We start from the raw sequence: 12,064 nt of genomic DNA, 5'->3' as shown, positions 1-12,064 counted from the left end.
CTTGTTTGCTCCCAAAAATTGTCTGAACTCCATGTTACTAGGCTGCTCTGTAATGTATTTCATAGCGTTTGCAGTCAGCAATATTAAAACAATTGTGATTAATGCAGTTGCTTAAATAAAAACAAGATAAGTATGCGGCTATTAAAAATGCTAAAAACGTGGATAAGCATTCCGCCAACTCTTCTAATTAAACATACCTAAGTAGTCTGTATTTACAGCTCCTCACATCAGGGAAATGTTATGCTGCATTGAAAGATGCATAATGAAAAACCATTCAGTGGAATTTACCTTGCAGAAGCGTTCCTTCTTGTTGCAAATCAGATACTCCGGCAAGTGAATTAGGACTATTATCTCCACTTTGATCATTCTTTTCATTTTCTGCCGAACAGCACAGATCTTTTTCTGCTAACCGAGAAGTCTCAGTTGTGCTCTGCACTCTCTCAATTACTTGCTTGAACACCTGAGCCATTTCTTTTAGTTTAAAGTGTACGGCGAACTCTAGAAGGGCCTGTTTATTCTCCGAATAATCCAGTGCACGCCAAGTCCAGATGTGATTACTGGTTTTTGCATGCTTCAGCTCCAGGTCTCCTGTGATCCAGTGATTGGCACAGCATTTATTAGTGGCATTCCACATTACTAATCGTGGTAGTTTTGTTATTTTATGCTCTAAAACTCTAATTTCTCCAAACGCTCGTTCCTTCCATTGCAAGATTGTCCTTTCAAAGCAATACAGCTTTGCTCTGTTAGAGAAGAGAACATTTTCTGCATCTAACCCTGCAGGTGGATGATTAACTGGTGGAGGGAATGGGAACATTGGTTTGTGTACAGTTTTACAATCTCCCCTATTATTCTCCAGTTGTCCTGTGGCATTTGCTAGGTCATTTGCACCTAGTTTGAATTGGAAATCACTACCTGCACCAAATGTAAAAATTGGGCAACAAATTGTAGAAGGAGCAGTGGAAAGTGAGTGATTTATTGCTGTTAGGCTCTGAATATCTTCTCTTGTTCTACCATTATTAGCTTCTGCAAAACTACTGCTATTAGATTCAACAGTTTCAGAAATAAATACAGAATCTCCATTATGTGACAAATTTAGTGTTTCTATATTTGTCCATCTCTTTGTGAGAAGAGGAGGGTCCTCTTTATCACTTGTGCTATCTTCATGTTCCACATGACATTGGTTACTGGTAGCTGCTGAACTCTGGTGAACTTTAGAGGGACCTTGGTTTTCAGAAAAATGTGATACTTGTACATCGCTGCTTTTATTACTGAAAACGAGAGGTTCTTTGCCTTCTTTATTTATATTATTACTAAATCTCTCCAAAGGATTTTCAAGTGTAGGTGTTGCATTATTAAGTTGCAAAAGGGGAACTGATCCTTTCTCAATTACAGATGGTTGCATATTTAGGGGCACTTCAAAGGCTGATGCTTCCTCTTCTTTGCTGGTTTTGTCAACAACATCAACAGGTGCAACTTGAGTTTGCTGTTGACTGACTGAAGAGCGATCCTTGCTGAATCCTGCTGCAAAATCCACACAATCAGGGCTAGCAACTTCTGTCCTGTGAAATATTTCTGGTTCAGAAGTTAACATTTCCACTAGTGAAGTTTCTTTCAGTTTGCAGGTTTCAGCATCAATATGAGATGGTGTTTTATCAGAACCCTGTTGCTGACTTACTGCTGGTGCCAAATCCTCACAATTCAAACTGGATGAATGTGCCCTGTTAAGTTTAGATGGTTCAGCAGTTAATTGCAACACTGATGTTGGGATTTCATTCACTTTGATAACATTGGCTGGCGTAACAGTGCTCTGCTGCTGACTGACAGCTGGGGAGAGATCGCGAGTGAAACTGGCTATAAAAGCCAGAACATTAGAGTCAGTTGTATTTGTCCTGGAGGAAACAGGGGAGGTTTCAGTGCAACTAGCAAAAAGACTGAAAGGCTTTATGCTGTTCTGAGTTGGCAGCAAGTTTTGTGCAATTGGTATTGAGAAAGAGGAGGAACTGGAGGAGGAGGAAACCAATGACGGTGAAGCAAATAAGGATGGAGCAGACATGACAACACCTGAATCTATTAATTTAAAATCAGAGCTTGGTGAAGTTGATCTGCCCACAGTTGATAACAATTGTTTTTCATTCAAATTTGGAATATCACTCCTGGATACTTGAGTAAATGTAAAGAGATCAGATCCATCTCTTGCAAGAACTGAAGTAGTGATAGGAGTTAAACTTTTCCAGTTTTTCAAAACAACTGGTTCGGCATTTATGGATATTTCCGAGGGTGACATTTCCTTTGCTTTGGTACCATCGTCTGGTGTATCAGTGCTCTGCTGCTGACCGACTGCTGGAGAGAGTACCTGACCAAAAACGGGTGTAAAATTGACAGAATTAGAGCCAGTTGAACATGTCCTGGAAAAAACAGGGCAGGTTTCCGCAGAACTAGCAAAAAAATTCAAAGACTTATTGCTGCTTTGAGATGTTAGAAAGCTTTGTTCGAACGGTGTTGAGTTTGAGGTTGAGGAAACTGATGATGGTGAAGCAAATAAAGATGAAGCAGGCATGACAATACCTGGATCATCTAATTTAAAATCAGAGCTCGCTGTAGTCGATCTACTGGTAGTTGGCGAAAATGGTTTTTCATTCAAATTTGAAACATCACTCATGGATACTGGGCCAAACTTAAAGGGCTTAAATACATCTCTTGCAACAACTGAGCCTGTGATAGAAGTTAACCTTTCCAGGTTTCTTGAAGATTCACTTGATCCAGTTGCTAATTTTGTGTTGGGGATAAGGTTGGATAAAAATTCCGATTTTTCAGTTCCAGGGTTGAGAAAGGAAAATAATGGCGCTGACTTGGCTCGATCACTCAAGACTACTGAAGTACCAAACTTAAAAGGTTCTGGTGAGCTTTCTTGTGAACTTGGTTCTGTCACATACCTAAAGCGAAAAGCGGATGCTGTTCCAATTGAATCTGAAAGCACTTTGCTGTTGTAAGTGGATGATGTGTGGCAGTTTGCGTGGCCATTTTGATGGTTCGTATGTTTACCAGGTGAATCACATGTTGTTTTATTGTGAAGCATAGAAGTTAAACTACTGACTGAATTACTTGTAGTGGAGCATGGATTAATCTTCTCAAACAAAAAACTTCGTGATTTTGGCAGTGTTTGCTGATTTCCTGTTTTGGTGGCTAAGGTATTTCCAAATGTAAAGACACTGGATGACATGGACGACAGTGAACTTCCAGAAGTGATTGTGGGGTTAACTAGTTCTGCACTAAAATCTGAAGTACTGGAATTATTTTGTGTGGATGATGAGCCAGAGCACTTAGATACTGCAAAACCACTAACACTGAAGGTAAATGGCTTTTGCTGACATTCAGCTGTTTTGTCAAAGTCCGTCACTGTTGCACATGAGCTCAGAGTAGCTGGAAGAGATTCCGTGGCTGTTGCTGTTGCCAGGCTTCCAACAACGCTTGTGATGTTCAAGATGGTTTGAGATTGAACTGATGAAGGAATAGGATCGTGTTTTTGCTTTTTATCTCTTACATTAAGCAACTTTTCAAAACTATTGGATAGCAACATCTCCGAGTTTGAGACTGATGGGATACTGTTAACAGATCCTGAACTAGGAGGCAAATGGAACTCTAATTTGCCTGAACTGTTGCCACGAAATTTCTTTTTTACTTTCTTAATGGATTGACCAAAACTAAACAGTTTAGCTTGGGGCTGCTGTACTGCATCAGATGTTTTGAGTAGCTCAGTAGAGAGTGAGGACACTGAAGGCACTGGATCATTCTCATTATCAGAATATTCTTCGGTCACAAAGCAGTTCCAGTCTTTTCTATAGGACCGATAGTGTTTGTAGCGTAGTTCCTATAACAACACCAGAAATAAATGGTTGAAATGTGCCATTTTCCTTTTGAAAGCATCTAAGCTATTTTCTTTAACCATTTTGTACGGTAGCTAGTACCACATTCTACCCACTCTGTGGGTGAAGAAATTTCTCCTTCTTTCCCTATTGGAAAGGCCAGAATTTTGCACTCCCCCACTGGTGGGTTTTTAGGCAGGGGTGGGGGGAAGCATGAAATTGAAGGAACAGGATTCCCTCCAGGTTTCCGCCCTTCCTGACCACACAGTGATTTTACACTGGGGCGGGAAAGGCCTTGGACGGGAAGGAAGTCTGTCCTTGCTCCAAATGAGTGGCCACTTAGGGGTCATTTCCCATCCAGTCTCAATTTTTAGGCAGATGGGAGGGTTGAAATTCCGTGGGGGAACCCCGAAAAAGAACGAAGTTACATCTCGGGCAGTGAGGGGGACGTGTTCATCAGAAGCCCTTATTAAGTTGGGTGCCCACCCCCCACCCTTCCCCATTAAGGTCCGGTGGCCTCCAGACTCGGGAACTCAGAGTCGGCGGGAAGTGAGACCCCGTCATCTGAATAATTCAGGCCTAAGACTGGATCAGATGCACCTGAGGATACTGAGGAACATAAAGGTGGAAGGTACAGAGACGCTGGCTGTAATTTTCCACCTCTCCTTAAATACAGGGGTGGTGCCAGAGGACTGGCGAATTGCAACTGTTACACACTTGTTCAATAAAAAGGGTGCAGAGATAACCCCAGCAGGCCAGTTAGTTTAACCTTGGCGTTGGGAGAGCTTCTAGAAACTGTAATCCAGGACAAAGCTAACAGTCATTTGGACAAATGTGGACCAAATTAAGGAATGCCAAAACTGATCCATTAAAGGCAAATCATGTTTAACTAACTTGATTGAGTTTTTGATGAGGTAACAGCAAGGGTTGATGAGGGTAATGCAATTGACATAGTGTACATGGACTTCCCAAAGGCATCTGACGAAGTGCCACACACAGGTTTATCAGCCATGGAATAAAAAGGCCAGTGGCAACATGGAGTGACAAGAAACAGATAATAGCAGTAAATTATTTTCAGACTGTAGGAAGGTACATAGCGATGTTTCTCAGGGGGCGGTAACTAGGACCATTGCTTTTCTTGATCAATATTAATGCCTTTGACTTGGGAGTGTAGGGCACCATTTCAAAATTTGCAGATGACACAAAACTTAGAAGTATTGTGAACTGTGAGGAGGATAGAGATACAGGACATGGCTGCTGGAATGGGTGAACATGTGGCAGATTAAATTTAATGCAGAGAAGTGTGAAGTGATTAATTTTGGTAGGAAGAACTAGGAGAGGCAATATAAAATAAAGGATACAATTCTAAAGGGGGTACAGGAGCAGCAGAACCTGGGGATATTTGTGCACAAATCGTTGAAGGTTAATAAGACATACGGAACCTGGGCTTTATAACTAGAGGCATACAGTACAAAAACAAGGAAGTTTTGGTGAAGCTTTATAAAACACTGATTCGGCCTTAAATGGAGCATTGTGTCCAATTCTGGACACCACATTTTAGGAAAGATGTGAAGGCTTTAGAGAGGATGCAGAAAAGATTCATGGGCTGGCAAGGACACAATGGGCCAAATGGCCTCCTTCATTGCTGTAACCTTTCTATGATTCTATGATCTGTACTGTTATTTTAAATGATTTGTTCACCAATATCCTTGGATTTCTTTGCTCTTTTATCCTAGTCAGTTTCTTACTTTCTATGGTAAAGGTGATGATTCGAATTTACCTACCATAATGCAGTGTTAAAGATAATTTGCCACCTAACTGCCCAGTGTGCAAGTTTTCTAATGTCTTATTGTATTATGTAGGTATTCTACCTAGGTGTTAGTTATAACCCCCAATTTAGTTTAATCTGCAAATTATGATATTGAGTTATTTATTCTTAAAGTCAAAATTAAATGTAAATTATGAATAATAATGGTCCCAGCACTGATCTTTGTGGAACGCCACTTTCTATATTCCTCCAAGGTGAATAACTACCCTTCACCCCTTACGTGCTGCTTATTATCTTTTAGTCAATGTGCTTTTCAGCTTTTCTTCCCTTGAATCCATATTCCCTAAATGTTGTCATGAAGATATCATCTGGTACCTGACTGACTGCCTTTCTGAAGTCCAATATTATGATGTCTACTGCAGTACCCATCTATTCTGTGTTACTTCTTCAAAGGGTGCTGTCAGTTTAATTAAGCATGACTTAACCGATCGGAATCCATGCTAATTTAAAAAATATATACTTTCTGTCTCTAGTTGCACATATCAATTCTTTTGGTATTCATTGATGTAAATCCTGTTTGAATGCTTGCTGTGTACCAATTGGCCATTACATTTCCTATCTTAAAACGTGAAAACAACAACTGCTACTTCCATTTATATAATGCCTTTCAAATGAGGGAACTCCATAGTTTAGGTCCTAGGCAGCTGAAGGCACAATCACAAGAACTAAGGATGAGCTCAAGTTTCTCCTCCAAATTAACTTAATTGGCAATGAAACACTTTTGAAATGACCTGGGGACATGAAAGTGTTACATTAAGGCATTACGCTATTTCTTTCTCAAGTCAATTTCATAATTAGCTTAAACTTCTATACTTGAGGCCTTCCAGCAGAAAATAGAAAAGATTAAGTTTCTGAGTTGTCAGGGACTGGTGTTAGGTGATACAAAAACAAAAATAAAAATTGCTGGAAAAACTCAGCAGGTCTGACAGCATCTGTGGAGAGGAAGTCAGAGTTAACGTTTCAAGTCCGTATGACTCTTCATCAGAACTGGTGTTAGGTAGTTGATGAAGATGTCACTTCTGTAAAAATCCAAACTGTAGCAGCTTAATGTAACAGATCGTGTAATAATCCAAACTGTACTAACTTACCTCTAGGCTCATGTCCTGATATTCGTCTTTTGCAGAAATACACCAAAGATGATCACGATGGCCAAATTCAAATACAGTTTCCGGCTGAAAGATGTTTGTTTAATTAAAAAAAAGTTTCGAAATTTACTTTTAAAATTATTGCTCTGCATTAGAGAAAAATTGCAAATTATTGCATGTAATCTTGGTTGTGTACATTTAAGAATTTGTCAAACTGCTGAAACTAACTTACAGAAAACTTTGCTTCTATAAAATCCTTGGGCTGTTTCCACATGTTCAAAGTAGCTTTAAATCGGTAACTATCTGTGCATGGTTTACTTGCAGTATTGTCAGGATCTGTGGGAAAAAAAAATCAACAAATACGATCTATTATTCTCACCATTCACTGGCAGTTTACTTTCAGACAGAAACGTACTGTAAGATCCTGTACATTGGCTGCACCTGTGAGTTTTATTTCTAACTAATAATATTTTTAGCTACATCTCCAGACTTGCTGGTCATAAGCCTTTGCGTGAAAACATAACCTATATATTTAATTTAAGGTAAAGGAAACCAATTTTAATAAGGATATTTCAAGTACAAGTTCAACCCTTATTCACTTTTGAGCTTCCTTAACAGCTAGAGAGAATTTCAAGCTTCCACTGAAAGCTCATAACTACTGAACTGCCAACAGATTTAAGTGTGCTCTGTATTAGCAGGCTTAAGTTTACCATGGAGGCAGTGACATAGACCATGCTAATATGGTGCCATCTGCTGTAACCTGCCCTGCAACCAGCCTCAACTACATGGGTTACATTACTAATGAATCAAGTTCATTATTACCCTCAACATCTACATCTCTGATCCCTTCTAAACTGCCACAGGCCATATCTACAAAATCCAGTCAGTCCAGAGGCTGACTGGATCAATCACTGGCGCTCTGTGTACTGGAGTAAATACACATATTACTTTGTTGACCAGAAACCATATTTAATTTCACGCTTGACAAGGAAAAGAAAAAATCTGAATGACCAGGACATTGCAACTCTTCCAACTGGCAGGATTCTCCAAGATCCAGGGAATCTCTGAACACACCATATTGACACAAGAACATGGTGATAATAAACCACATAGATTCTCACTCTTCTGATGTCCAGCTCAATATCATGTAGATCAATACCTGTTTTTTCAGCTGGAAGCCACAATTTTCTCATTTTAAGAATACCATCTATGCCTGGGCCACTTAGAAGGAGCTGGATCTGTACTCCTAGGATACAAAGGCCACCTCCTGCAGCCTTATAGCGCCCTTGCAAGACCCACAGCCAGAATATCCATGCGAACCTCTTCTACGGTGATCACAGAACCGATACTGGCATCTTGAAATAGCATTTCAGATGTATTAGGTCAGAACTTCCAAGTTGAAGGCAATTAAAGCGTTAACAGCAGCTTCCATAACTAGGTAGCATCAATATCAGGGAAACATGCTGGGATTCTGAAGGGAAGTGAGGTCAGGAAGGACTAAGAGAAACTGAAGAGAGAGGTCATAGAACAGTAACATAAACTCCAAGAGTTAAATCTTGAGAATGATAGAAAATATTTCATCAGCATTAATGGGCCTATTGGAGTTATGTGGGTCATAATGACAAAACAGAATGGCACCAATGCATTTTTATTTGTGATAGTCAAATCTAGCTCTCCATTTTTGTGATGGTCAAATAATGAAAAATTGGTTTCAAGGTGTTCCATATGGCACAATCATTTAATATATTAAACAGAGGAACAAATATCAAAGAAGAAAACCACTGTTAGTACATCAATTTTTTCATGTGTAACTTTTTTTTGGTGACTTTGGTTCATTTTCTATTTTGAGTACCCAGTGCCAGCATCACCCACTCACAAATCAGGAATAAAATGGTTATAAGCAGAGTAAAGATCTCTTCCGCATCCCAAAAAATGTGCTTTAACTACAACCTCAGAAGAGGTGACAATTCTTCCATCTCCCAACCATCTTGTGGTTTCTCTGACTGATGATATCCAATTAGTGCCATTCAGTACTGAACTGAGAAAGATGTGCTATGCTTTCTGTTCCCTTGGTTTGGACAGAGGCTGCCAATTCATATGGAATGCTTGCAGACAGAAGACTTGCAAACCATCAGTCAGGGCTAGATTCAAATCCTAGTCTCAGAGATGAAAGAACAGGCCTTTTAATGCAGAATCAAGAATTAGAACCATATACATTTTTTTTAAAAACTGAAAGCTTACCCAAGGTGCTAGTGGGTTTTGCTGTATCTTTGGTCAACTGGAGTGCAGAGATACTATCCATCACTGGTTTTATAAGAAAATGGTGTGGTTGCAGACAAGTCAATTCATCATGCTTCTCTAAAGTAGGGAGGACGATAGCAAGGTTGCTTTTTACCCTTTGGGGAACAAAGTACAAGTATAGGCAAGATACAATAGGCAAGATACAGTATTGTAATAAGCAGCTGCAAAATTAACTAAAAGCTAAGCTGTACAATGTCACTGTTCTAATGATAATTATAAGCTAACTTAAAAAGGTCATGTAAAGAAACCACCCCATAAAAGTACCATCAGACTTTAAAGCTGGGAACACTCAGTTCTCCTTCTAAATGTTCAAAATCCAGAATAATTCAGTTTTATTATTGGTCTTTGGGGCATAAAGGTAATGGACTATTCTGAAAATATAGCCCAAAGGATAATAGGTGATACTGTAATGAAGTTTAAAACTCTGCTAGTGATGCAACTACCAGCCTAAATTAGATTTTTTAAAAAAAGATATTCATAGTACCAGCTTTAATACTGTGTGGGGTATGGAAACAATGCAAGAAAAGCAAAGAGGCTTTTTTCAAAATATCCTTTCATGGGATGTTGGCTTCGCCGGCAAAGTCAGCATTTGTTGCTCATCCCTAATTGCTACAACTGAGTGGCTTGCTAAGTTAAGAGTCAACCACTGTGGGTCTGGTGTCAAATTTCAGCCAGACCAGATAAGGACAGCAAACTTCCTTCCCGAAAGGACATTAGTGAACCAGATGAGTCTTTACAACAACCAATGACAGCTTTGTGGCACCATTACTGCGACTAGTTTTCAATTCATGATTTATTAACTGAATTTCAATTTCACCAGCTGCCACGGTAGATTTGAACTCATGTCCCTGGAATTATTAGCCTGGGCTCCTGGATTACTAGTCTGAGCCATTACAATGACACCATATCTCCCAGGGTAACCAATCTCACAGTTTTGGAAAGTAAGCGTTTCAAGGGGATCATATAGGATCTACAAGATTACTGGATTTTTATTGATCCGAATCAAATACAAAGAATCCTGCATGCTATATTACTTCTGCATTTATTAATTCATTAGTACATTATTCCTATAGCTATGTAAAAATTTATATGAATAATTATGCAATGACAGCATTTCCTTTAGGTAGATGATGCTTTTCTAAGTTGGACAGGGGAGTGAGAATTTTATACAGGTAAGTAAAATGATGGCATAGCATCTAATTAGTAATATAATAAGATCCTATTTACATATCACAATATTTTAAATAGTTTTATTTAATGGTTTAAATTTTTATTCTTAGAATATTATAATCACACTCTTTACAGAATCACACTTGGTTGTCACCCTGTGATGAACTAGTAGCACTTAAGTATTTGTTGGTTGAATCAAGTAATTATAGCAATAAATTGCATTTATACAGTGCCTTTGATATAGTAAAATATCCCAAGGTGTTTCACAGAAGTGTAATCAGACAAAGAACACTGAATGATTGAAAGGAGACATTAGAACAGGAGAAGTGAGTTTTAAGGTGTGTCTTAAAGGAGAACGAGTTGGAGAGGTTTAGGAAATGAATTCCAAGGCTTCGGATCTAGACAACTGAAGGCATAACCACCTTAAAGGATAAAGGAGTATGATAAAGTGCGATAAAGGAGTACACCAGAATTAAAGAACGTAGAGTTTGCAGAGGGTTGTAGGACTGGAGGGGGTTTCAGATATAAAAATAAAATCTTCTTAATGTCAAAAGAGTGCAGTATCAAAAAGGCAAATGCCATAAAAAAGATCTCCAAACCAAACACAATGTAATTTTTTTAAAGTTACCTTTCATTTAAGTCACAAGCCACCTGTAAATGAAACAAGCACTGCATTAGAAATAATGGTATAATAGGTTTTACAATCTATACCCAATACCTTTGTTATATACATGCTGCAAAATTTCATAACTCAGTTCTCTTAATTGCAGAGATCAGTCGTGCAATCTTTCTCAAACCTGCTTTCAGGGTTTGCCTATTTCCCTGATGCCTCTGAGACCAAAACAGTATTCAAGGTTCAACTCAGCATAACAGTCTGAGGCTTCAATTTTTTTGATCTCATTATTTGATTTGCTTTTTCACTTGGTGTGCTGCAGTTAGTGAACATAATCAGAGTTGAGCCTAGTACTACTTTCAAATCTCTTTCAGCATCTCTCTCCCAGCTAGTTCAACTCAAATTGCTTTTCAACACGTATGACATTGTAATTACTTGTATTGAGTTGCATCTGCCTCAGTTCTGTCCATGTCCAAATATTACATTTCTGCTGTAATTCCATGGCAATTTCATCAAATTCTATGACACTCCTTCCACCATGCCCCAACCCCCGTCATCCCCTCCTCCTTTTGCACCATCCACAAATGGGGACAAAAACACTGCAAAACGGGTAACTCAGAGACAATCAATGTTTAAGAAATGATTCCTGAGGCACTCCACTCAGTGATGTCACTTCCTCTGCAAACACTTCTGTAAACCTCATCCAGCCCAATAACACCTAAACAAAGAGATAAAAACAAAAAACTACTGCGGATGCTGGAAATCCAAAACAAAAACAGAATTACCTGGAAAAACTCAGCAGGTCTGGCAGCATCGGCGGAGAAGAAAAGAGTTGACGTTTCGAGTCCTCATGACCCTTCAGCAGAACTGAGTGAAGTTAGGAGAGGGGTGAAATATAAGCTGGTTTAAGGTCGGGGGTGGGGGGGGGGGAGGGGTTGTAAGGACAAGCAAGCAGCGATAGGAGCAGATAATCAAAAGATGTTACAGACAAAGGAACAGGGAGGTGTTAAAGGTGGTGATATTATCTAAGAGAATGTGCTAATTAAGAATGGATGGCAAGACACTCAAAGTACAGCTCTAGTGGGGGTGGGGTGGAAAGACTGACAGGGTATTATAGTTATAGATTTAAAAATAATGGAAATGGGTGAGAAAAGAATCTTTTCTGCCATCCATTCTTAATTAGCACATTCTCTTAGATAATATC

At 39.1% G+C, this 12,064-nt stretch overlaps 1 protein-coding gene across 3 annotated transcripts in view; it reads right to left on the bottom strand.

The window, feature by feature from the left end:
- The window catches only part of LOC144680895 (uncharacterized), a 44,706-nt gene that overhangs the window by 19,174 nt on the left and 13,468 nt on the right, over nt 1-12,064 (bottom strand). For 2 of the 3 annotated variants that reach the window (XM_078542422.1, XM_078542441.1), the window contains 5 exons: nt 10,876-10,898; nt 9,018-9,172; nt 7,009-7,112; nt 6,780-6,863; nt 289-3,868 (listed from right to left, as the gene is read on the bottom strand). In XM_078542422.1, the coding sequence (XP_078398548.1) occupies nt 289-3,868; nt 6,780-6,863; nt 7,009-7,112; nt 9,018-9,172; nt 10,876-10,898 (3,946 nt within the window). Of the gene's footprint in view, nt 1-271; nt 3,869-6,779; nt 6,864-7,008; nt 7,113-9,017; nt 9,173-10,875; nt 10,899-12,064 lie in introns of all 3 variants that reach the window. The other variant, XM_078542432.1, reaches the window with a different exon arrangement.

The sequence above is a fragment of the Cetorhinus maximus genome, chromosome 1, assembly GCF_964194155.1.
Source record: "Cetorhinus maximus chromosome 1, sCetMax3.hap1.1, whole genome shotgun sequence".
Lineage (NCBI taxonomy): Eukaryota > Metazoa > Chordata > Chondrichthyes > Lamniformes > Cetorhinidae > Cetorhinus > Cetorhinus maximus.
The sequence above is the reverse complement of the archived record's forward strand: the minus strand, read 5'-3'. Positions and strand labels throughout refer to the sequence as shown.